We start from the raw sequence: 24,056 nt of genomic DNA, 5'->3' as shown, positions 1-24,056 counted from the left end.
CAAGCTCAGCCCCTTAGCCACGGAGGAGAGCTCAGCTCCCTCCTCTCCTTGACCCTGAACCCTTTTCCTTACCCCTTTCTTCCTTCCATTTTTTCCTCCATGCTGGTTCCACTTCACCCTTTCCCTTTATAGCCTCTGCTGAATTTCTCTGGACCTGACTTGTCAGGATGGTTAGGAAAGCTGTACCCCAATACTCTGTCTTCCCACTCCCCATGTACTCCCTCTCCAATCCCAGGCAGGCCTTTTGATCCCTGTATTCTGCTGAGAACAACTGTGGCCTCCTGTCTCATGAGCCCAAACTCAGAGCTGCTGCACCAGCCCTGCCTGCAAGCCGGTCACCATGGCAACGAGCTTTCCCTCCATTATACTGTGAACAGAAAATGGCTGTTGGAAGGAAGAGCTCAGTGTCTCTATGACCCAACCTGGGTTTTTGTAGGAGGGTGGAGGGCAGGGCTGGTGCTTGCTTTGTAATGGCTCTGAGGAGCTCCGTCTATAGAACCCAATGTGTACCTGCCTTCGCCTTTTCAATTTACTTAAAGAGAGCAGGGGCAGAAGGAAGCTGATTTCAAATGAATAAAGAATTCTGTTTCCCTATCCTAAAACTGTGTTTTCATGAACAGTCGTTATCTGCTCTAAGGAGATAAACGAGAAGCGGGATGAAGCAGGCATTGGTGAGATCTGGTGTTATGTATTTTTTTTCTTATCAGTACCATGGGGAGACTGAGCGTATGGATATTCAAATAAAAATTCAGGGAAAGTAGCCCCGGGAATGCAAAGAATCCCACGAAGCCCAGGCTGTGGGGTTTCAGAAGCACAGCAGACTGATTGACCGTCCTGATCTTTATTTCCATCTCCGGAGATATGTGTGATGGTTCTATGTTGCAGGGCAAAACAGACTCTCATCAGCACCCCTGCTTCAGAATGGGGCTGATTCACTGTGATCAAGCATGGCAGCACAGGGAGTGGGCAAGCTAACCCTATGCATGGTTCTGGGGTGACAAGCTGCCCGCCCTAGAGACACTTCAGACTGACACCCGAAAGGAATGACTGGCCGGCTCTTTCTGTGAATGCGAAGCACAGCTGGCCCAGGGGACCGTTCCGCTCTTGACAGCAGATAGCATGTAGGAGTGGTCTGGGCTGTGTCTGCTTCTGGCTACAGGGTAAAGTCACTTTGATAGTGGCAAGTTCTCAGAAGCCAAATAAACCTCATAGTCTTTTTTTAAGCTGAGTTTGAAAATCCCATTTTTGAATGAAAGCTGTGGGGTTTGATCTCAAATTTTTAAAGGTGTGTTTGAACTCAACTTTTTCCTTTTCTTTCTTTTCTTTTTATTTTTTCCAGTTTCCCTGCAAGTGGATATTGTTCCCAGCCAAGGAGAAATCAGCGTTGGAGAGTCCAAATTCTTCCTGTGCCAAGGCAAGTGTCTTGGGTCCCATCACATTCCAAAGCTTGCCTCCAAAATCCATTGCTCGGTGAGGAAGCTGGGGGTGCCAAACCTAGAATTCTGGCCACTGCTCTCTTCTAGGTCAGCAGTGTAACCATTCCAAACCATGCTCAGAGATTTTCCCTTCATAGTGACACGCTGTCTATATTTCTGCTTGACACTGGGGTATCTCAAAGGGGTTTGTAGAAAAACCAGCATATACCCCAGAGAGTGAATCATCTCAGGTCTTGTATCTTGCCTATAGCCAGTTCTGGAATACGGAATAAATTTAGTAAAGGATGCCTCCATAGATCAGGTTAAGGTTTGTTTCTTAGAATAACTCAGACTTTGAAAAGTCAAGGTTTTGAAAGTGCATTGAGGATGAGTGCCACTGGCTGGGAAGACACATACCTTGGTTTTCTACAACCTATTTGTTCTGTCCATCACCCACACACATGCAGAACGCTGGGATATGGCAGAGCTGGCGTTCTTATTGCTTCCTTAGGAAATATACCCTGATCATAATTGGGACACATCCAGTGGAGGAGAGTACGTGGAATTAGGCTTCGAGGCATTTGCAGATGACATGCCTGGGATTTGGAATGTAACAGAAACAGAATGAACCGAATTAGGTGTGAGCTGCAGCATTTAACAAGCAGCTTTGGGCGGAAAGGAGCTTTAATTGCCACCATGATTTGCATCTGATCAGAGGGCTGTGGCCGATGGAAACATTTTCTCCAGCTCTGCCATCATTACTGCAGTTTCAATGATCTGAAGATAGCGCCTTAGTGCCCACAGCACATCTTGCAAATTGTGATATTTATTGATAACGCGATGGACCCCAAAAGGAAGACTGCATGTCTATACGAAGCATCTATACAGGGCTAGGCAATGCAGGCTGGTACCCACATACAGGAAATAGGACAAAGAAAGGAGCATTGGCTTGGAGAGCCCTTCACCCTGACTCAACCTTGCTTTTAGGCAGCTGAGCAATCGTAGTGCCCCTCACAGGTGCCCAGAAAGAGAGGCATTGCTGATATCCTGTCTCTTCGGAGCATATAAGGGATTGACTGGGACAATAGGCATCAGAATGTCACTCATACAGTTGCTACAGTCAAAATGGCTGGAATCTTAACTCTTGAATTACCCAGTTTCTCTTATCTTCAACTCAGATGACCAGTATCCACCCTCTACATCCTGATCAATTGGTTCAGGCCAACTAGGTCCTGGAGCCCAGGGCTCATATAAAATAACCCCTCTTTATTTCCCATCCCATAATATACATTCATCTCTAGCTTAGTGCATGGAGCATAATAGGTTAACAGCAAATATTATCCTTCCTTAAGGACCACTAAAAAGCATGACAGGCACAGGTAGTTGGTGAGTTCTTTCAACCCTAAGAGAGATGTTATGATATAATCAAACAGACACAGAACAGAGCTGCAAAATGTTTGATGATAGAGATCCCTTTCCAGCCTTCCAATCTCTGCCGTCAGGAGCTCTTACTAGGTAGACACTGATACTCCAGAAAGGATTAATCTTCTTACGTTCTGTGTAATCTCTTCCTCCTTAGTGGCAGGAGAAGCCAAAGATAAGGACATCTCCTGGTTCTCCCCCAATGGGGAAAAGCTGAGCCCAAACCAGCAGCGGATCTCGGTGGTGTGGAACGATGATGACTCCTCTACGCTCACCATCTACAACGCCAATATCGATGATGCCGGCATCTACAAGTGTGTGGTCACTGGCGAGGATGGCACCCAGTCTGAGGCCACTGTCAACGTGAAGATCTTCCGTAAGAGCCCTCATGTGTACTCTCCATTCCCACCTCTGATGGTTGGCCTAGAACTCATAAGGCTGGTTTCCACTGGTCTTATGAGTCTACATTACCACTGTCCTCCATTCCAGAAACTACACAGTTCCTAGAGGGTTACCATGGGTTCCTCCATGACTTCTAAGTGATAATGATAGACATACAGTTTAGGTTTTCCCTTTTTAATCCCACTACCTTTGCTGGTGATATAGACCTAGTGAGATGGGGTATTACATGCAAATACTTGATACTGCTCAGAAAAGGTAGTTTCCATTGCCACAGAAAGCCAGCCTGGCAGTGACATCTCATTGCCTTCTTACTACACATAGTGTTGGCTCAAGTCACGATAGGTGACAGCTAGCAGGTAGGTGTCAAGCAGCATAGCATTTATTGCCATTTAGTGTGCTCTCATTCTTCGGAATTATCTCTGCTGTAAGGAAGTTGGGTTGGGTCAGAGTGGAAGATCAAAAAATAACCAATGACCCTCGCTGTCACTGTAGGATACATGTGACACTCACCACTGTACCTGTGTGCATCATCACTACAGCAGGGAGTCCATTCCCCTCTAGAGACTCCTTAATGCTAGCTGCTCTGCCTTCATCCAACACCCAGTACTGAGCTGAGCAGGAGCCCCTCCTCTACCACTGTATTGTGGGTGGAAACTGGCCTGGGATTGAAATCAGGCAGCACAGTTCTATGAGATGGTATGATTTCCTCACTCTGCTCCTCATGCTGCCTTTCAGAGAAGCTCATGTTCAAGAATGCACCAACCCCACAGGAGTTCAAGGAAGGGGAAGATGCGGTAATTGTGTGTGATGTGGTCAGCTCTCTGCCCCCAACCATCATCTGGAAACACAAAGGCCGTGACGTTATCCTGAAAAAAGATGGTAAGACCTAAGTTCTCATGAGCTATCTGGTCCCCTAGATTTCCGCCCCTGAGGGAGGCATTCCATCTAAACACAGATTCAGGAGCCTAGAGCCCACATGCAAATTCTTGGTCCCAAATAGAGATATATATCTGTAACTGGTATGTTCGGACTTCTAGTTGTCTCTCCAGAGCAGAAGACATATCCCTAGTAGACTTATTTCATCTGTATTTATGGGCCAGTGGTTACTTTTCTCATTTCAGTCTAAAACCCAACCCTGAAGATAAGAAAAAGGACAAGATAGCCAGGTTCTGTCACATGTCTATAATCCCAGCATGCAGAAACTGATAAGAGGAATGGCTACCTGTTTGAGGCTAACCTGGGCTACATAGTGAGTTCCAGACCAGAATCAACTACATGGTGAAACTCTGTCTCATAAATAACAAAATACAAAACCAATAAAAGGCTAGAGCAGGTGGCCCAGATGCTTGCTCCCCTGATTGTGGAGTTTACTGACTGACCTTGGATTAACCTGCCTCTTGTCTCTTCCAGTCCGATTCATAGTCCTGTCCAACAACTACCTGCAGATCCGGGGCATCAAGAAGACAGATGAGGGCACTTACCGCTGTGAGGGAAGAATCCTGGCCCGGGGGGAGATCAACTTCAAGGACATTCAGGTCATTGTGAATGGTGAGATCTGTCCTTCCTGTTCTCTCCATGGCTACAACCAGGGTTCCTTGGAGGCCTTCTCTTCCTGTTCCTCTTGGGTATAGACCTGTTCTGACTCATTCCTGCATCTCAACAGAATTTCTTCCCACTATCATAATCATCTCTGCGGGGAGAGATTAATGTGTTAATTTTCACATTAACACACTAGTTTTTGGTGTCTTCTCTCAATTGTAGATATTAGATGCCCTTCATTGCAGGACTAAAACCTTTCCCTGTTGTACTAATAAATCCCTCTTCATCCCTAGTGTCCTTGGTGTTATCATCACTAGGAAGTTAGTCTCCTTGGTTTGATGGGCAGAGAAAATATTGCAATCAATTCAGATCTCAGAATAGTGAACATCGTGGTCCGTGGGCTTATTAATCTTAATTTGCAGTGTCAAATAAACACACCCGTAGCATCGATCTGCCACTTGCAAGATGTTTACAGGAAATTATAATGTCAGTACTAAGAAAATAAGTAAATCGCATTTGAATTGTTTTGGTTATCGATATGTGCTTTCTTGCCAAGCTCTCCCCCTCTCGTCCCTTCAGTGGAAACACTTTGTGCATGAGGTTGTTTATGACAGTTGCAGAGAAATGCCACTCTGCTGAGCTGCTGTCTTTCAGACGCATACCAACCTGAAAACCACCAGGAACTGCGCTTTCTAACTTTTGCTGGCACGGAGAGCCTCCTTTTAACATTGAGTCCCTCCTGCCTTCATAATTATATAGCATATATTGATTAAGAAAAAAACACCATAACAAATAGCCACAGTAAATCAAATACCACATGAACATGAGTTAAGAGGTAATATAATGGCTAGAGTCTTAAAAAAAAACAATAATGCACATTTGTGGGCAAAGTTTTGGTAGGTTTCCATTAATTATTTAGAATGCCATGTGTGTTTAGATCACCTACACTGATTCTATAGCTGTCCAGGTCTCTTAAACCCCAGGTGGTGACTCTGTGGCCCACTGGCCCCCAAATGCCTCTTCTCAGGGCCATCGGGTACTTTTAAGTTGTGTCCAACTGCTCCTGACATTCTTCCTTCCTTCAGTACCGCCCACCGTCCAGGCCAGACAAAGCATCGTGAATGCCACTGCCAACCTGGGCCAGTCTGTCACCCTGGTGTGTGATGCTGATGGCTTCCCAGAGCCCACCATGAGCTGGACAAAGTAAGAAACTGGCTTGTGCCTTGTGTCATGGGTGAGAAGAGAAGGGAAGCCATAGAACCCACTGCCTGTGGGGTTTTCAGTGGCATGAGTATGGGCTTCCTAACATATCAGCGTGAGGGATGATTCTTTTCTGGGAAGTTCTCTTGCTCCGTGACTTTGGTTATTGTTTTATTCTCAGTCTTGTCGGGGGGGACAGGTCCAGAGGGTGTGACTTGTGAAACTGATTCTTGGAAACCTTTGTGAAAGATATTGACAGCCTTTGCACAGGCTCCAGTGACTGGGGAGAGGCATCAAAAGCATAAAACAGTAAATGCTACTTAGAGGTCTTCCCCCTTTATGTGGACCGAGCTTGTCCCATCAGCACAGTCTGCATGCTGTGGAAACTGATTAGACATGAACCTCTTAACCCCGTGCCCAGAATCATCACACTTTGCATTTCCGAACTATGTAGGGATGGAGAACCCATAGAAGATGAGGAAGAGGATGATGACAAGCACATCTTCAGCGATGACAGTTCTGAGCTGACGATCAGGAACGTGGACAAAAACGACGAGGCTGAGTACGTCTGCATTGCTGAGAACAAGGCTGGCGAGCAGGATGCATCCATCCACCTCAAGGTCTTTGGTAGGTACAGTGCGGTGCGGGTCAAGGTCACAGTTCAGGCTCACTTCCTCCTGCTCTTCAGACTCTATCCATCAGTAAGGCATGCCCAGACGACCATGGCATACATCCCAAAGGCAACCATTTGCTTCCGATTCTGACACCTCAGCCCTAGTCCAGAAAATCATTCAATAACACAGTCTTCTAGCTGGTCTTCTTGTTCCCCATCTGGGCTCCCCGCAGTCTTTTCTACTCGTGCTAGTCAGAATGGCCTCCATGCCAATCCTTTTTCCAAGATCCCTGTTGCAACTGAAGTAAAGGCCAGACTAATCCCATGGCCCAGTGCACCCTAACCCCTGCCTTGTACTCTTGTTCTAGCTTTCCTTCCCTCTTCTCTGTGGAGAAAGCTCTCCAGCCACAGCAGCCTCCTTTCTGTCTCTTCCTCACACCAAGCTAATTCCCTGTCTCAGTGTCCCCTATCTCAGGGACATTGCTTTGGAGACTATCCTGCTTGCAGTACCATTGCCCAAGACAGACCTGCTGCGAGTGGCCTTCTCGTTATCGTCATCTCAAGGACATTTTCATGAGTCCTCCTCACCTCGCCTCTCCTACTGCCTCTCTGCATCCAAGCTGTCCCTCTACTGACTATCCTGAGGACTCCTTGTTTCTTCTCTAGGCACCTAACAATTTCTGTACTAATCCTCTTGACGTGTTTGGTTTGGGGGGATGGCTTATCTCCAGTCTCCATTAGCATTCAAATGTATTGGAGCATGCTGGCTGTCTTACACTTTGCTTTATCCCTGGTTCTCAAAACAGCTCTAGATCGCAGGATACCTTGCCTGATGGGTTGGTTGCCTATCACTTTTTTTTTGCTTTTTTTTTTTACTGGCATGTGTGCCACTGTGTGTCATAGAAGGTCACAGAAAAGACTATCATGTCTCCATCTTCTTTGTCCCTATAAATTCAGCAAACTTCCAGGCATTTCAGAATTGAAACGTGTTTTTGGTCTCCTGGTGCAAAAAGGGGACTTGTTGCAAAGAAGGTGTACCCTACTGGCTTCGAAAGATCTCTGCTTATCTGTCTAAAAGCACAGATAAACTTCTGCGCTGTAGACCCAGCTGGTGAGCACAAGGCTGGAGAGGCGTCTCTGGTCCCTGCCCCTCCCAGGTAGCTAAGTACACACATTGGAGCCAGGGTTGGGACCTGCATGGTTAGCCTAATGGAGAGCACTGTCTGTAAACACGCTGTTGAAAATCAGGTGCTTTAATGCAAATGGTCCTGGTAATCACAGACAAGCCTTCTCTGTTCACTAATGACACCTACAAATTGGTCATGGGAAGGAACACAAAACTTCATGAAAAGTCTGCTTATGTGTGTGTGCATGTGTTTGCATATGTGTGTGTGTGTGTGTGTGTGTGTATGTGTGTGTGCAGCTGCATGTATGTTGGTGGAGACTGCTCATTCATTCCAGTTGCCTTGACCCAAAATATTCACACAGAAACTGCATTCATTACAACACCGTTTGGCCAGTGACTTAAGCATATTGCTAGCTAGCTCTTATATCTTTGGTTAACCCATTTCTATTAATCTGTGTATTACCACATGGCTGTGGCTGCAATCTGTCTCTGGCAGTGGCTACATGGCTTCTCCCTTGACTCTGACCTTTCTTCAGTTTAGTTTCCCCTGCCTAGCTCTGTTCTCTCCTATCACAGGCCAAGCAACTTCTTTATTAACCAATGGCAATAAAACATATCCACAGCATACATCACCTCCCACATCACATGTATATGTCCGTGAGGATGGAAACCAAAGGTCAACCTTGGGTGTCATTCCTCAGGTACTGTCCACCTTTTGAGAAGACAGGGTTGTCATTAAGCTGCTGGGAAGCAGTCTGTCTTCACCTCCCCAAGTGCTGGGATTATAAATATGGTCAACTGTACTCAGGGTTGCTTTTTTAAAATGTGGGTCTGAGGATCACAGTAAGATTCTAACGTTTGCAAAGTAAACACTTTACTGATTGAGTTGTCTTCCCAGTCCATAAAAAAAAAAAACACCATTCTCAATGGTGTTTTATCTTTACTTCAAATTAATCAATCCCCCATTCTGTTTTCAAGATTGTACAGAAGGGCAGGTGCATTTGTTAATTTATCCCTTCATTTAAGAAATATTGAGCGCCTTTGCAGCTAGATAGAGTGGCTAGTGCGATAAGTAGAATTGGACTCTGAGAAGCACAAAGATAGAGATAAACATATAAACATACAAAAGAGAATAGATAGTGTCAATCAGCACCATCCATTTGAGTGCTGACTGTGAACCCGGCCACTGCCAAGTTTAAAATAAAATATCATGGAGCCTGTTCCCATCAGTAAATTCACAAGCATGTGTAGATGTCCAACACTGACATTTTAAGTGACAGCCCCCTATAATGACTCCATAGCAACAGCACAATGTTGTTTTATAGGAAAAGATTTCCTATCCTGTGTGGCATCAGTTAGTCATCAAAATGATGCACCGCTTCATTTGATGGTGGGACAAATGCTTCAGGCATTGCGTGGAAGACACATCTATGCTGCCTGGGAGCTGCCGCAGACAGGCTCTGCCCAGCTGGCTTACACATATGCCTTCAGCACCTAGGAGAGTTGGCAGGAGCAGTTGAATAATGGAAGGAATAGCCATTAGTTCATGTGACTGATGCATGACCCATGTAAGAGGGAGATGATCCCAGAATAAAGTTTCTTCTCTTGTCTCTGGGGAACTTTTAAAACATTGTTCCCATAAAGTAACAATAATAACAATACCCAGCCCAGAAGGAGTGTTTATTCCACACCTTGCCACATAACCACAAATTAGCTTCTGCACTCCTCATCACAGCGCTCTGAGGCAGACTCGGTTATTGCTCCTATTTTACAAATAAGGACAGAGAGCTTAGGTGCTCCTCACAAGGAACCATGATTCAAAGCAAAACCATGGCTTCTTGGTCCGCACCCTGGGAAAGCAATGATGGCTGCATCCATGCAGTCCATCAGTACCTGTTGCTAAATCTGCCTGTGTAGAAGTGGATAGAAATGGGGAGAGGCAACATGCTGTCCCTCGACCATGATGCTGAGCATAGGTTCTCTAGATGCTTTTTACTTAAAAGTCCTTCTTAACCTGAGAAATTTTTAAACAGCTTTATTTTACAACTATTATTATGGTATCCATATACTTTTCCACTGATTAAAAACCAAAAGCATATTTGCAATACCAATGAGATGGTATGCTTGTTTATTTAATAAGGAATTAAACCTTGGCCGAATATTCGATATTACAGAACACAAAATGTCTTCAGTGTTCTTCAGTGTTGCTTGATGTTTTTGTTTATAATCATTGAGGCTGAGAACACCACTTTGCATAAATACGCAGTACAAAATGGCAGAAATTTGTTTCGGACCATTTCAAAAATTGTTGGAAATTCTGTCTCCAGTCCCAAGCCAAAACTCATTGAATAATTTTTTTTTGTGCACAACTCAAGTCAGCAACTCAAACAGCAATTTTTAAAATCAAGCATTTGAACAACAATACTATCCAGAAGATACACTAATTGATACTAACATGCTGAGGAAGGCTGGTTGGAAAATATTTGAAGTCATTGTTTTCAATAATAAGCCATTGTCTTAGTAAGAGCAGAAGAAAACTTTGCATGTGTACTAAAACACTACAATTCATAGCATACAATAGTCTGAATCTGAGCCCAAGGCTTTGCAGCCAGTGTTTATTGGCATTGTATGGTGGGATGGCATATACACGCTGAGCGTTCAGAACCAAGGCTGCGGTGAAGTCACACAATGCTACGTGGGCAAGCACTGCCAGAAGCAACTTAGATCCACTGTGCACTTGATTTTGAATTAATTTCTGGTCTTTTCATGTCCAGAAACATTTTTCTATGGCCAAACTCTTTCATAACTTCACAGGGTCATAACCCAGCATCTAAAAAGTTGCCCTGTGAAACATACTCAGCTCTATCATGGATCGATAAGAATAGCTCTTGTTCCTCTTCGAGGCCCTTTTAGTGGCAATGATTGACTCAGACAGGAAGGACAAGTAGCAAATGAGGAGTCTTATGGGTCCATGGGAGAATGAACAGAATGGATACGGCCAGACAAAGTAGTAAGGAGAGAAATGGGGATGGAGAAACAGGCAAGAGAGGATTTGTTTCCCCAATCTTTATCTTAAATGGCATAGTCATCCCTACATCCCTGTGCATTCCGCATCTGTACACCACACAAACTGTTAGAGTGTTCTCTAGACAGCACAGTGGGGCAAACAGAAGAGAGGTGGCTGGGCTCTTAAAGAGGTCAGCAAGGAAAACATGGACCTGTAACAACTGTGTCAAATCTAGAATCAGAATTCTCTTCAATGCTACAAGGAGAGCTCATTCAACGTCTTGAACTCCTATCTCTCTCCTTTCTGCCTTCGATTCCCTCTTTCCCTCCTCCCTCTCTCTTGGCCTCCTCGATTGGTTGAAGCAACTAGTATGAAATCAAAAGCCTGGTGAAAAGGGGCCAGCCGGTTAGGGCATCTTTCTTCGCTCTTGATCCTTTTCTTTCTAGATTGCTGTCGTGGGTGATTCCCCCTAGGTAGGTTTGCTCTGCAGCAGTGAGGCTTATGGTGTTAAAGGGGGAGGAGGAACTACACCTTGGGTAGCAAGAAGAGATCAAACCTCTGATGGCTTCAGAGTGGGTAGCAACCAGTATGTGAAGAAGATGACTAAAGCAGAAGCTATTGCTATTGTAGAATTGACTCCCAATGATAGAGACCTGCTCTGGCATGTGTTGCCGTAGTTACCAGCTAAGGGCTCCTTTCCTTAAGTAGGTGCATTCTGCATTGGCTGTGAAGCTCCATCTCTGTTCTCTGCGGGTCCTTCTGAAAAAGTATGTTTAGCCACTGCATGTAATTATTTCCTGTGTTAATGATCTTGATGTCTCCTGGTGCCATGAGCTGAGGGAAGTTCAGTGGAGGCAGAAGCCTTGGTTATATGACTCTTATAACTAAGGAAGAACTCGTGGGTAATAGCAAGAGACCCCTGGGGGCTGAAGGAGAAAGTCTTGGGGCTCTCCTTGAGAGAGAGGATCCCAGAAACAGGGATTGGACATGGCTGTTGCTGAGTGGCAAATCACAGGACAGTAGACTGACTAGTCCTCACAGGATCATGAGGAGGGTGGTGGTTTGCATGAGGAATGCTCCCCATGAACTCAGGCATTTGGACCCTTGGCCCCAGTTGTTGGTACTGTTTGGGGAAGTTGAGAAAGTATGGCTCTACAGTCACTGGAGGTAGGATTTGAGCATGTACAGCCTTACCTTGCTTCCAGTTGACTCTCTGCTTGGTTTAGAAGATATGATGGCTCAACTTCCTGCTCCTGCTGCTCTTCCTAGTGCTTGCTGCAGAGAGTTCACCAGGAGGGACTCTATTCCTCTGGAACCATAAGCCAGAACAAATCTTTCTTCTATAAATTGTCTTGGTCATGGTGATTTATTACAGCCACAGAAAGGAGCTCATGCAAGGAGAGATGCAACCATTGGAGGCGCTAAGTCTCGGCGAGGCAGGGAAACCACAGAAGAATGCTGTGAGACCCAGGAGTGCTTGCAGAACTTAAGCTGGAGCAAGGACAATGGGAAAATGAAACTCGGAGAGATCCCTTTTGGGCTAGCCGCAGAGGGAGGGAATCTTTACAAGCAAGAGACACTCTTCTTAAGTCCCTTTTTGCCTAGTAGTGCTTTCTGTCTTCACGTGATTATTTAGAACGCCCTTGTATTTATTTTCTGTTGCTTAGATAGAATCCTAAGACCAAAAGTTAAAAAAAATAGAGGAGAAGGGGGATTATTTTGGTTTATAGTGGATATGGTCCATCATGGTTGGGAATGCGTAATATCAGGAACATGAGACCAGCCTGGCAATCAACAGATCACATTTCATCTACATACAGGAAGCAGACAGGGAATAGGAAGTAGGGTTGAGCTATAAAATCTCCACCCCCAGTGATGTACTTCCTTCAGCAAAGCTCTACCTCCTAAAACTGCCATAACCTTCACAAACAGCATCACCAGCAGGGGCCAAGTGTTCAAACCGATGAGCCTCTGGGGGCATCTCATAAACCTCACCACCTGTGATGACACTGCCTTCCTCTAGCGCTGACAGCAACGCTGCTTCCAGAGGCAGAGAATAGAATCATCCTTTCCAAAACTCTGTTGTCTATACAAAGTTAGTCTTTGTTAATAATATGTTGCTGGCACATGTTTTTATTTCTAGCACTTTGGAAGGCAAGAGGATCTCTGTGAGTTTGAGGCCACACTGGTCTCAAAGCAAATTATAGGCTATCTAAAACTATATAGTGAGTCCCTGTAAAAACAAAATAACAACAGCAGCAAAAACATAAAAAACCTTGTAGAAAAATGTGGTTTCCCTTTTGCTAAACACTTGTATAATATAATCTTTGTAGCCATCTAGGAGATAGTGACACATAAACCAAATGTTAATAGATGTTACCTGACCCTTCCTCTGTTACTCTCTCTCTCTGACAAGACAAAGTGCTGAGGGCCAGGAAAAGGTCAAAAGCTAGGTTTAAATCTCAGACTCCTTACATTCAGTTTCCAGAAATTAGGCCATTGTAGCCAGCTGGTTACAGCCCCCAAAAGTCACCATTTAGAGAATCTATGTGGGTTTTTTTTATTTGTTTGTTTTGTTTTTCAAGACAGGGTTTCTCTCTATAAGACGGGACTGGCCTCGAAATCACAGAGATCCACTACCTCTGCCTTCCCAGTGCTGGAATTATCTGTTCTTCTCTATATCTGTTGTCCTTTTCCTTTGGTCACTTTGGTAACCTAGAGATTCAACTTCTATTTCACCTTGATTTTGCTTTGCTCTATTTTACCCTCTAAAAATTAGTGTTTGATACTAGTGATCCTTCCTTCCATATTATGTAAGTTCAGACCTCCTACAAGGCCTCTTTATCAAGGTAAGACATAAAGTCTTCCTATAGAAAGCTTTAGCGTGAGCTCCTGGACTCATCATCTCAACGGCATTTGTCCATACTGGATTAACATTTGTCCATGTGCCGACGTGAGACGATAATTTGCTAAGTGTCCTGTTACTAATGTTAAGAACCATGTGAACTATTTCAGGTGATTTTTTTTTCTCTCATGGCTTATTTTTTTTTATATTTAAAAATTTCCATCTCCTTCCCTCCCCCCCCCCCCTCCACTCCCCTCCTCCTCCCCCTTCCCTCCCCTCCTTCTCCCCCTTCCCTCCCACTCCCCTCCACCCCATACCTCCCCTCCCTCCCTCTCAAGGCCAAGGAGCCATCAGGGTTCCCCACTCTATGCTAAGACCAGGGTCTCCCAACTCCCCCCTGGTCAAGCGGAAGGTGATCGACCAAGCTGAGAAGGCTCCACAGAGCCCGTCCAGCAGAAGAATCAGAGCCCAGAGCCATTGTCCTTTGCTTCTCAGTCAGCCCCCGCTGTTGGCCACATTCAGAGAGACGGGTTTGGTCGCATGATCCATCAGTCCCATTCCAACTGGAGTTGGTGATCTCCCATTAGTTCTGTCCCACCGTCTCCATGAGTGAACGCACCCCTCTCGTTCCTGACTTTCTCCCTCATGTTCTCACTCCTTCTGCTCCTCATCAGGACCTTGGGAGCTCAGTCCAGTGCTCCAATGTGGGGCTCAGTCACCTTCTCCATCTGTCGCCAGCTGGAGGTTCCCTCACGGTCCTGACTTTCTTTCTCATGTTCTCTCTCCTTCTGCTCCTCATCAGGACCTTGGGAGCTCAGTCCGGTGCTCCAATGTGGGGCTCTGTCATTTTCTTCATCTATCGTCAGGTGGAGGTTCTATGGTGATATGTAAGAAATTCATCAGTATGGCTATAGGAACTGGCCTTTTCAGGCTCCCTCTCCTCAGCTGCCCAAGGAACTAACTGGGGGCGTCTCCCTGGAAACCTGGGAACCCCTCTAGGGTCAAGTCTCTTGACAACCCTCAGGTAGCTCCTTAAATTAAGATATATGCTTCCCTGCTACCATATCCACCCTTCCTATATCCCAAGCACCCCATTCCTCCGAGCTCCCCCTGTTCTCCCCTTCACACTTTTCTCTCCCCATCTAACTTGGTCTGGAAGCAAGCCATTTGTCACTGATTCCAGTTTATTGAAGCATCATGGAAGACTTCAATATAGATCTTCTCAGGCCATATTTTCTTAGTTGACTTGCCATTACTATGAATCTGAATAGAAAGAAAATATAGTGATTTCACAAGCTACCTGTCATTCTGACTTTGTGTCTTTTTTACCTCACCTTTCTCTCCAGTAGTGAAGTAAGTTATTTGTGCAGCCTTATCTTTTTCTCTTCTGTGGAAGGTTTAGCAATTTCTGAGTATAATTGTCTTAAATTAGGAAAATTCAATTTTCTCTAATGTTTTCACATTAAATGCAGCTTTAGAAGGTGTGTGTTCTTTGCATTACCTCAAACATTTGGAAAATGAACTCAGTTCAGCTTCTCACCTGCCTGTCTTCAGCCTACCCTGAAGCACATAACCAAAATTTCCACCTCAAGATGTTCTCCATTCTAGAAACCCCCTAGATTGTTCTTTTTGGGGTTCACTGACCACTCCATGGCTCCAACAAGATTCCACCCATGAGCATCTCTGGTTTATTGGTAAAACCGCAGTTGCTGAATCTCTCCTCCCCTTTCTCCCACCTCTCCTCCCCTCCCTTTCTCTTCCCCTGCCTCTCCCCTCACTTCCCCTTTGCCCCACCTCTCCTCCCTTCCCTTCCCCTTTGCCCCACCTCTCCTCCCTTCCCTTCCCTTCCCTTCCCTTCCCTTCCCTTCCCTTCCCTGTTGTGCCTTTTCTTTCTTTCAATAATTTTTCAGAGCTTAGAATGATTCCATTCCACCCAAATTTGCACCTGCTGAAAACCTCATGGCCCAGCCCCAAAGCCATCTCCCTGTGAAGGCTTGAGCCAGCATAGCACTCTCCTGCAGCAGGCTTCAAGCAGCTTATTGGCTATATATTTCAGAGGATGTTTATCTGACTGTTTCAATGGTACCAGCACCTTTAGGGGCTCAGTTCCGTGCCCCTACTATACCCAGAATTGAGCCTTATATTTAGTAAATAAGAAACCTTTTTAAATGGGTACATGTTATTATGGGTACATCTTATCACTTAAACCCCAAAGAACAAAATAACCAGATAAACTCACGGAAATGACTGTTTTTCTTTTCAGCAAAGCCCAAAATCACCTATGTAGAGAATCAGACGGCCATGGAACTGGAGGAGCAAGTCACTCTTACCTGCGAAGCCTCAGGAGACCCCATCCCCTCCATCACCTGGAGAACTTCCACCCGAAACATCAGCAGTGAAGAAAAGGTACAATGTCACCCAAGAGTTTCAGGGCTGTGGAAAGCAGACTTGAAGCACCTCAAGTCTACCCCGGGCCCAGTTCTCTTTGGCATGAGGCAAGATGGGCTGTGGTCATCTGTAGCCACCGTACATCCTGCAACCTCCCTCCCCCAGCCTGCCTGGTTGTGGTCTACTCAGCATCCTCTCACAGTGGGATGGGCACTGTTCCCTTTCTAGATTGCCAGGGGCATGTTGGCAGTGGGCATGGTCAAGTTAGACGTGTTGGGGAGGAGGCAATAGTGAATTTGTGATCCAGGCTTACGGGACTGTGAGGACCCAGGACAAACAAGATCCTGGGGCATCAGATGATGTTGTCATCAGCCCAGATGCACCCAGAAAAGTGTCTCCTAGGAACACCAGGGATCAGGATGAGCCTATTAACTCTCTTCCTCGCGTCTCATATACTCATGCTGTACGCACTCTGTGCACAAAAGCTTGGTTGCCTTTGTGTCTGCCTGTATTCTTGGTCACATTTGGATTCCATTTTGTTCTAAAGGCAAAAATAATTAGCAGTTTCTAGATGATGGCACTTATAGCTGGGTTCTGCAATGTACTCACCAGAGTTTAACAATATGGTAGTAACTCCCTGACAAGCCAAAATGACTTAGAACATTTAGCTTTAAGGTGTATGTATCTGTAAGCCATTGGAAAGCTATCTTTATTACTGGTAATATATAAACATTGGGGTGACCAATACCCCATATCTGCTACTGAGTGATCCAAAAACAAACAAACAAACAAGTAGAAGAAAGGGCTAAGTTGCAAAGCAGTGTAGATATCTTTAGGACAAGCAACACAGTAGAACACATGGCCTTAAATTCAATCTGAAGCAGTATATAAAGGAAAAATACTGTGGTTTTATGGCACCTTTCCAATATTATTTTGCAGCTCCCATAGTAATAAGCTTTGTTTTAGTTGGTCAAAGCTTGGTTGCCTACTCAGGAGTAATAGCCATAGTCTTAAAGAGTATGCATAATGGATTGCCTATTGACCAGAATGTCAAAAAGTGATAGATATGCACTCTTCTGCCATGCTCCAGGAAATCTCTAGAAACAAAATGAAATAAAACCAAAGGGAGAATGTTAAGTAGCAGAGCAAAAAGTGGAATTTGCACTTGAGGAACTGATTTCTACCTTGGTGACAGAAAACTAAGCAAAATCTAAAGGAAGAGAAAACTCTCTTCCAAATAGCCTATTCCTCTTTTTGCAAGTTTGATACCCAGAATTAAATCCAACTTAACATAAACTCAACGAAGGAACTGCTAAATATTTTTGAAACTCGCATATGCTGTTTGATCTGCAAAAGCCAGCTAAATTAAGAATTTAGGTGTTTACTTCAATAATTTCTTTATCAACACTTTAATTAAATTCCAAGCTATGATTTTGGCTTCCTTTGTGTGTTACATGGACCCAGTGTTCATTCCAGGGCTTAATCCACGTGGGCACTGCTTGGCCAGTCTTTCTATATTAGATTTCAAAGTAGATTTGTCGAAGTGACCCAGTGTGTATCTCTGACCTACAGTGAAGGACAAAACATCTATTTGAGATAAATGACATTTTTAAGTTCTGTGTCTTTTCTAGAAATAGCTCAACAGTTAAACTAGACAAGAAAGATTATTAAGATTTGTGCCTACCTGGGGTTTGTCTTTAATAGGTTGGCACTTTTGGCTCGTACCTATGATATCATTTTTATAAAACGATAATAAATAGCTAGGAACTAATATGTACTCATATTCCCTAAATATTGAGACTGAACATATCATGAAAAAATTCAAGCTCTGCTGGGATTGATTTAAAAAAAAACTCAGTTTTCTATTAACCATCTGTCTTGATCTGAGATAACTGTTTAAGCCCAGCACAGATTAGGTCACAGTCTCTTTTACTGTAGACTAGCTTCAGGTTTGCTTGAAGAGTCGTTCATGGAGCCTGAGTCCATCAGTGTCCGAACAGTCCTCCGGAGAGGTTCATCATGCTTCCACATCAATGTATTTGCTTAGACAAAATCTTACATGATAAAAGTTGCTGCTTCTACTAATTAAATATTGGCATCAGAGCCTGATGTCAATTTGATATTGTAGATGGCTAGTAATGATGAAATGTGGTCTGTCTGTGAACGAGTCGAGTTCTAATTCAAGTCATTTTTACTCTGGCAACCTCCCCTCCCATTCTTTCCTACCTCAAGTTGCCTTATAAATAATTATGTATTGAGATCACCAGCACCATTGAATTATAGGAGCAAAGAAAACCAATTATAAAATTGGGGTGTTCAGCTAGGTAGGTCACAAAGGTACATGTTTATCTTATGAGTGAAATGAATGATTCCCCTCAGCTTAAGTCCCGTAGAACTGCAGGCTAAGAGATGGTTTTGGAAGAGCCTTTTTGGGTGATGTGGTTCCACCTGACTTGCTCTCTAGCATCCTTGCCAGGTCACTCAGCCCCCACCTGACACGTGATGGTTATGACATTGCAAACTGCTGTTGTCTTTTCCCCTTCCACGACTCGGGACCCCCCCACCTCTGCCACTCAGAATCTGAGTCACTGAAATAGAAGCTGCAGCTCGTCTTCCTTTAACAGCCGCCCAGAATTCTCAGTGTCTCGTATGTCAGGATTTCTACACCCTTCACCCTGATGGCTGTCCTATACCTTGATAGCTTCAGTTCATAAGCCCTCAATAAAACCTTGCTGCCCCGCTGTAACCTGAACAGAGTCAGTGGAATTATCATCATGATCTAGATACATCACGTAGTTAGGGTAGCCTTAGCCCTTGAGTCATGACATATCTTGGTCGCCTAGAATATGTAGGTCTGTACTATGAACTACATTTAGGTGACTTATCTCCTGCCGCCTTCTCATGAAATTGATTGCATAAGCAGCGATGCAGAATTGTATATGTATTTCATTTGTCGCAACTTTGTTTCTCAGCCTCAGACATGTTGACCATTTAGGAAGACTCTCCCTTCGCTAGGACTGTCTGATGCATTCAAGATATCTGCCATTTTTTACCACCCCCCAATACCAGTGACCAATTGTAAGCATTACTAAAACTCTCCCTGCCCGGAGGACTACTGTCTCAGACCAGCTTTCCATTGGCATTAGCTGTTCATGAGAATTTTACTTACGAATCTGGAAGTTGGAATATTTCCTCTCAGCTTGATCCCCTTATGTTATATCTGCATGTTAAAAGTAATGAGGTAGGACAGTCAGTGGTGACCCCAGCACTAAGCGTAATGTTCAAGGGCAGGTAGCTCAGCAGCTTTCCCAGTGCAGCTGTCACCTAACATTTGTATTAGCATTGCTTGCAAACCGATGTGAGTCCTTACTCGAAATATCTAAGCCGCTGGTGAAAATATTGACTGGGACAAGGTCCAAGCTCAGAGACCTCAGATTCCCTCTGAGTCAGTGGCTTCCAAAGTGATGGGCTTGATGTGTCGGTGCAATGGTGCTCTTCTGTAATTCTGGTAGATTTTGTTGGAGGTTTAGGTTCCTTTAGCAAGGAGTATAAGGAAATTAAACCAGCTTTGTCTTCCACATCATTGATTGGCTGTCGCACTGCCCTTCTCATTAGATTTCACCTTTAGACCCGTAGTGCCTTGCTAATAGAGTATCAGAATCCTTCTTCCTTATAAAAGGGAAGAAGAAATGAATTCAAAATGAGTATAATCACACCATGACCTTGATTATGTTTCTCCTAGTTGGAGAAAGTCGCATCAATCCATTAAGCTTTAGCCAATGGAGTTGGTTTAGATTAGCAACTATTAATAGCTAAGATGGGTGTGATTGTTTGGATGGCTGGTAGTGGTGAGGTAGATCAAATGTCCAGTCATTATCATCCTGAGACAAAGGGGAGAGTGAGTATCTTCGCGGGTTAGTTTTCACATGTATGTGAAGGTGTTTGTGATGCTAGAGAAGATTAAGCATCTGTGTCGTGTCAGCCCTCATCCTAGACAGAGTTATCATAAAAATTGCCAGGTGTTTGAATTTGCTAAATTCCAGGCACCATTTACATATCGAATGAGACCCACGGATTATGATCTGCATACTCAATCCCTGGCATAAAGAAAGTCATCCGTCATTTGCTATTTAGGTGTCTCTGTGCCTTGAGATGACTCTAAAGAAGGGTATATGATTCCTTCACCACTAAGGATAAAAAAGGGTAAGGAGCTAGATAAGAATAGACAAAGTGTCCACAAATAAGAGAGACCTTTGGAAATTCTGAGTTCTTTCGAAGTCCAACCTTTCTTTTCACTAGGGAGAATTCCTGACTGGGTACAAGCCCAGTGCCCACTTTTAAACATCAGGAAATGTTTTGCCTAGACTGGTCAGAGCCTGATCTAAGATACAGTGAATGTATCTAGGGAATGCTTAACAGGAGGGAAGAAGGACTTTAATTTACATATAAACTACTAGATATATTTATGTAATAACAAAAGATAAGTATTGAAACAACCAAACACTAACAACACTTGGAGCATATTCATCATAGTGTAAATGTTTCCTAAGTGTATAGATTTGAATATCGGATTGCCTTAAAGTGGGACACGCCTTTACCAAATTGTTAGAGCCAAGACAGACATTTGCTACATTCCTCCAGGGAAGAATTAGGTTAAGCTACCAGAAACCTGTGTCCCTAACAACAGCTTATTTTAAAAGCCATAGAGCACTAGTGATTTAGGATTGAGACCCTGAAGATTCCAATTTGAAAACAAATAACCATATGTAATCTAACACCATTAAAAAGAATAAAAGTCTTGATGACACAGCCCTGGCATGTGACAAACAAGCTTTCTAGTGTTGTAGAATTGTCGACTATAGCTGACATGTTGGCCCACTGTGACTTTGGCCTAGCATGTTCTTCGTTCTCATTTCCTCCTGCATCCCAACACTGTGTAATGTAACATTTCCATCCTCGTGTCTCACAAAAGCACCTTGCATTTCATGAACTTACTGTTTGCTAACTCATTCGTATTCCCTGTCTCTAGCATCTTTTGTGTCCTTTGCCATCAAAGACAGTCAGTCAGGAATGCCACCAATGAAAAGATCATACAACTCTGATGTCTTTGACTCAGAGTTTGAAAACAGAAAGCTTAAGCAGAGAAGATTTTATATGCTGGCTAAATTAACAAATCTAGCCTTGAGCAGAAAGTTCCCTAAATCCTCATGTGTGTGACTTTTCTCACTCTATCCCTTCTCTCATTAGTGGTGAGTTGGATGGAGAGGGTCCATGTTTCCATCCAAATGCTAACTGGGAACTTTCTATCTTTAATCAATAAAGTCCCATTGTCAACACCCAGGATTTAGTATCCTCAGAGCTTCCTGACCCATAGTCTCAAAGAGTTCATACTCACACACTCATTGTATCTCTCTGCTCTTTGCTTTGTTCCTTTAAAAAAAATAGCTTCTAATTAAATGCATGCTGAGTTATAAAATGCATGAGCATTAAAAGGCTTAAGTATGTGTGTGGTAATCTGTCTAAAACATTCAGAGGAAAAATCTACTTTCTAAGTAACCCTCAATTATTTGATAAAAATGGATAGTGCCCTCAAATATTACGAAGACTGTTTAAGATGGTTTGCATAGGAGGACCTGAATATGTCTGCTTGTATCCATATTTATATCCTCAGAGCTTAATTCACCTTTGATTTAGACATTTTAATATGCATAAGAGGGAGGGGAAGCTGAACATCAGCTAAGTTCTGAATTAAATTTGGGGGATAGTCGTGTCATTGAACGTGGGCCTTGAAAAAAAACTTCTGACTTAAAAGGAAGCTGCATGTGCACGGAATGCAGTATGAGTTCTCTAAAGCAACATGTGACATTTTACTGCCTTCTTGTTGTGTTTTATATCTTGTTCTCTCCAGGCTTCGTGGACTCGACCAGAGAAGCAAGAGGTATAGCTTACCTGACCACTAGCCAGTCTCTAGCTCTGAAAGCATTTCGGTTTAACTCACCATCACAGTTAATAACCAACCAGGCTTGCTAACCTAATGAGCACTTTAGTTAAAGACTAGGTCCATAGCCGTAGACATCACCTAGCAATAGTGTCATTTTTAGGATGAGCAAGCAAGCTGTGTTGGGAGTGGAGGAACAAATCCTTATTACTTCCTAAAACAGGACCTTATTCTCTTACTGGTGCTGGTCAAATCATACCCAGGTCATTGTACTGATAGAAATAAATTGCCCCAATTCCCAAGCCAGGCATTTTGAAATAATAAAAAAAAATTTAACTCTCCTCTGGTGGCTGTGGCTCTGGACCATAAAGTCACAGAGTGAGTGATCTAAAACCCACTCGGCCCTTTCCTTTCCAGCTCAACTCATCTTGTTGCTCACTTATTTGATAATGACTGGCCTTGGTAAATTATCACATTGCATTTCCTGTCAAAAGCAATGCCAATGACATCTTTCACAGGTTTCTCCAAATCATTCAACGAATCTGTTATTTTTATGGAGCATTAAATATGTACGATTGGAGTGATTTGGCACAAATCGGTTTATGTTTTGTAAAGTCGGTAGCATTTAGCCTTTGGAATTTCTCTGCCTGTTGCTTCAGTCTGGGTGACATGAGACTCGGGTGGAAAACTGAAGCTAAGCCTTAACCTTTCTATCTCATTGCTCTACTTGGAGACCCTTCATATGGTCATGCCTGACATTGTTTACCTGGTTCGTGTAACTATAAGTGACCAATTGGAACATAAAAACCGGTTAGCCTGGGACTAGGGAGATAGGGCTCAGTCAGGAAAGTAATTGCCACACCAGGACCTGGTACTGATCTTCAGCACTCATAGTAGAAGCAAATCATGGTATTTTGTGCTTTTAATCTCCGCACTGGGGAGGAACACACTAATGGATCCATGGGGCTCATTGGCCAACTAGTCTTACCTGATCAATAAGCCCTAGATCCCAGCAAGAGGCTCTTTCTGGAAAAACAGAATGGATGGTTCCTGAAGAACGACACTTGGGTTTGACTTTTAGCTTACACATAGACATACAAATGTGCATGTGTACACACACACACACACACACACACACACACACACACGGAGCAACTGTATGAGATTAAAACATCTAATTTGTGAATGCTTTCTGTTAAATTCCCTTTTGTGTCCTTCTCCAACTGGAGCTTTAATACCCCAATTTACAATCACAGAAGACGATCCAGCAGTTCAATAGGCTCTATATTTTAATTCAGTGAGTGTACCCTCTTCGTCTTTCCGGGTGATAACCATTCAGAACACATAACATATGACCCGTATTCAGGTCATAACCTTAAATACTGAATGCCGCTTAATAGTTGAAAGTTGTTCACCTGACTCCTGGCAGGGACATCCATTTCTGCACCCGAGCAGTCTGCCATCGTCCAATCTAGTTCATCTCTGTAACATGCCTTCCTTGATGACATGACATGGGGACTGTTGTTAAAGCACATGTCCCCACTGAAATGCTTCCCTCCTATGACCTTGAAATCACTTTGTGTTGTCATAGGCTAAGTGTTGAGTGTGTTATTGCCCCCAAACTATGGCCCCATTGGCACTGGGAAGGGAGAGAGAAGAGGGGTTAATGATAGGGCTGGCTTCCACAGCTACAGGGCTCATTCTGCTTTGCCATGTGTGTCTTCTCCCATCATTCTGAGCTAGACCTGGCTTGAGGAGTCACTGCAGTTTAGCAGGGAACATTAAGGAGATTTTAAATGGATTATCATTATAAGTGGAAATAGTAGGTTTACTCCCAGGAAAGCGTACACCCCCACCCCATTTACCAGAAGTGTCTTTTATCTTGAATGTTCCACTTTGAACACAGTTGACTTCCGAGTGAATGCTACCCATGGGGCTCAGAAGTTCCATTTTCTCCTGTTTGACTCATTCAGAGATGGAGACCATAGGCCAGACGAGTGCAAAGACTGGCTTACGTGGTGGCCGTGTTCTTTCTGCATGCTCTGAAAGGCTTAACTCTTTCATCTGGGAGAGAATAGTTTTTCTGAGAATAATGAGAGTCGCAAAGATGTTTTTAAAGAGAGAGAAAGATCTCATTGCTGTGGTATTCCTGATTCACTCT

The 24,056-nt window shown here is 43.8% G+C and overlaps 1 protein-coding gene across 1 annotated transcript in view; it reads left to right on the top strand.

The window, feature by feature from the left end:
* The window catches only part of Ncam1 (neural cell adhesion molecule 1), a 66,159-nt gene that overhangs the window by 1,618 nt on the left and 40,485 nt on the right, over positions 1-24,056 (top strand). The window contains exons 2-8 of the mRNA XM_042054715.1: positions 1,286-1,414; positions 2,995-3,213; positions 3,975-4,118; positions 4,650-4,787; positions 5,864-5,981; positions 6,433-6,605; positions 15,833-15,975. Coding sequence (XP_041910649.1) covers positions 1,286-1,414; positions 2,995-3,213; positions 3,975-4,118; positions 4,650-4,787; positions 5,864-5,981; positions 6,433-6,605; positions 15,833-15,975 — 1,064 coding nt within the window. The remainder of the gene's footprint in view (positions 1-1,285; positions 1,415-2,994; positions 3,214-3,974; positions 4,119-4,649; positions 4,788-5,863; positions 5,982-6,432; positions 6,606-15,832; positions 15,976-24,056) is intronic.

This window comes from Arvicola amphibius, chromosome 3, assembly GCF_903992535.2.
Source record: "Arvicola amphibius chromosome 3, mArvAmp1.2, whole genome shotgun sequence".
In the NCBI taxonomy this organism is placed as follows: domain Eukaryota; kingdom Metazoa; phylum Chordata; class Mammalia; order Rodentia; family Cricetidae; genus Arvicola; species Arvicola amphibius.
Note: the sequence above shows the minus strand (reverse complement) of the source record. Positions and strands in the feature narration are given on the sequence as shown.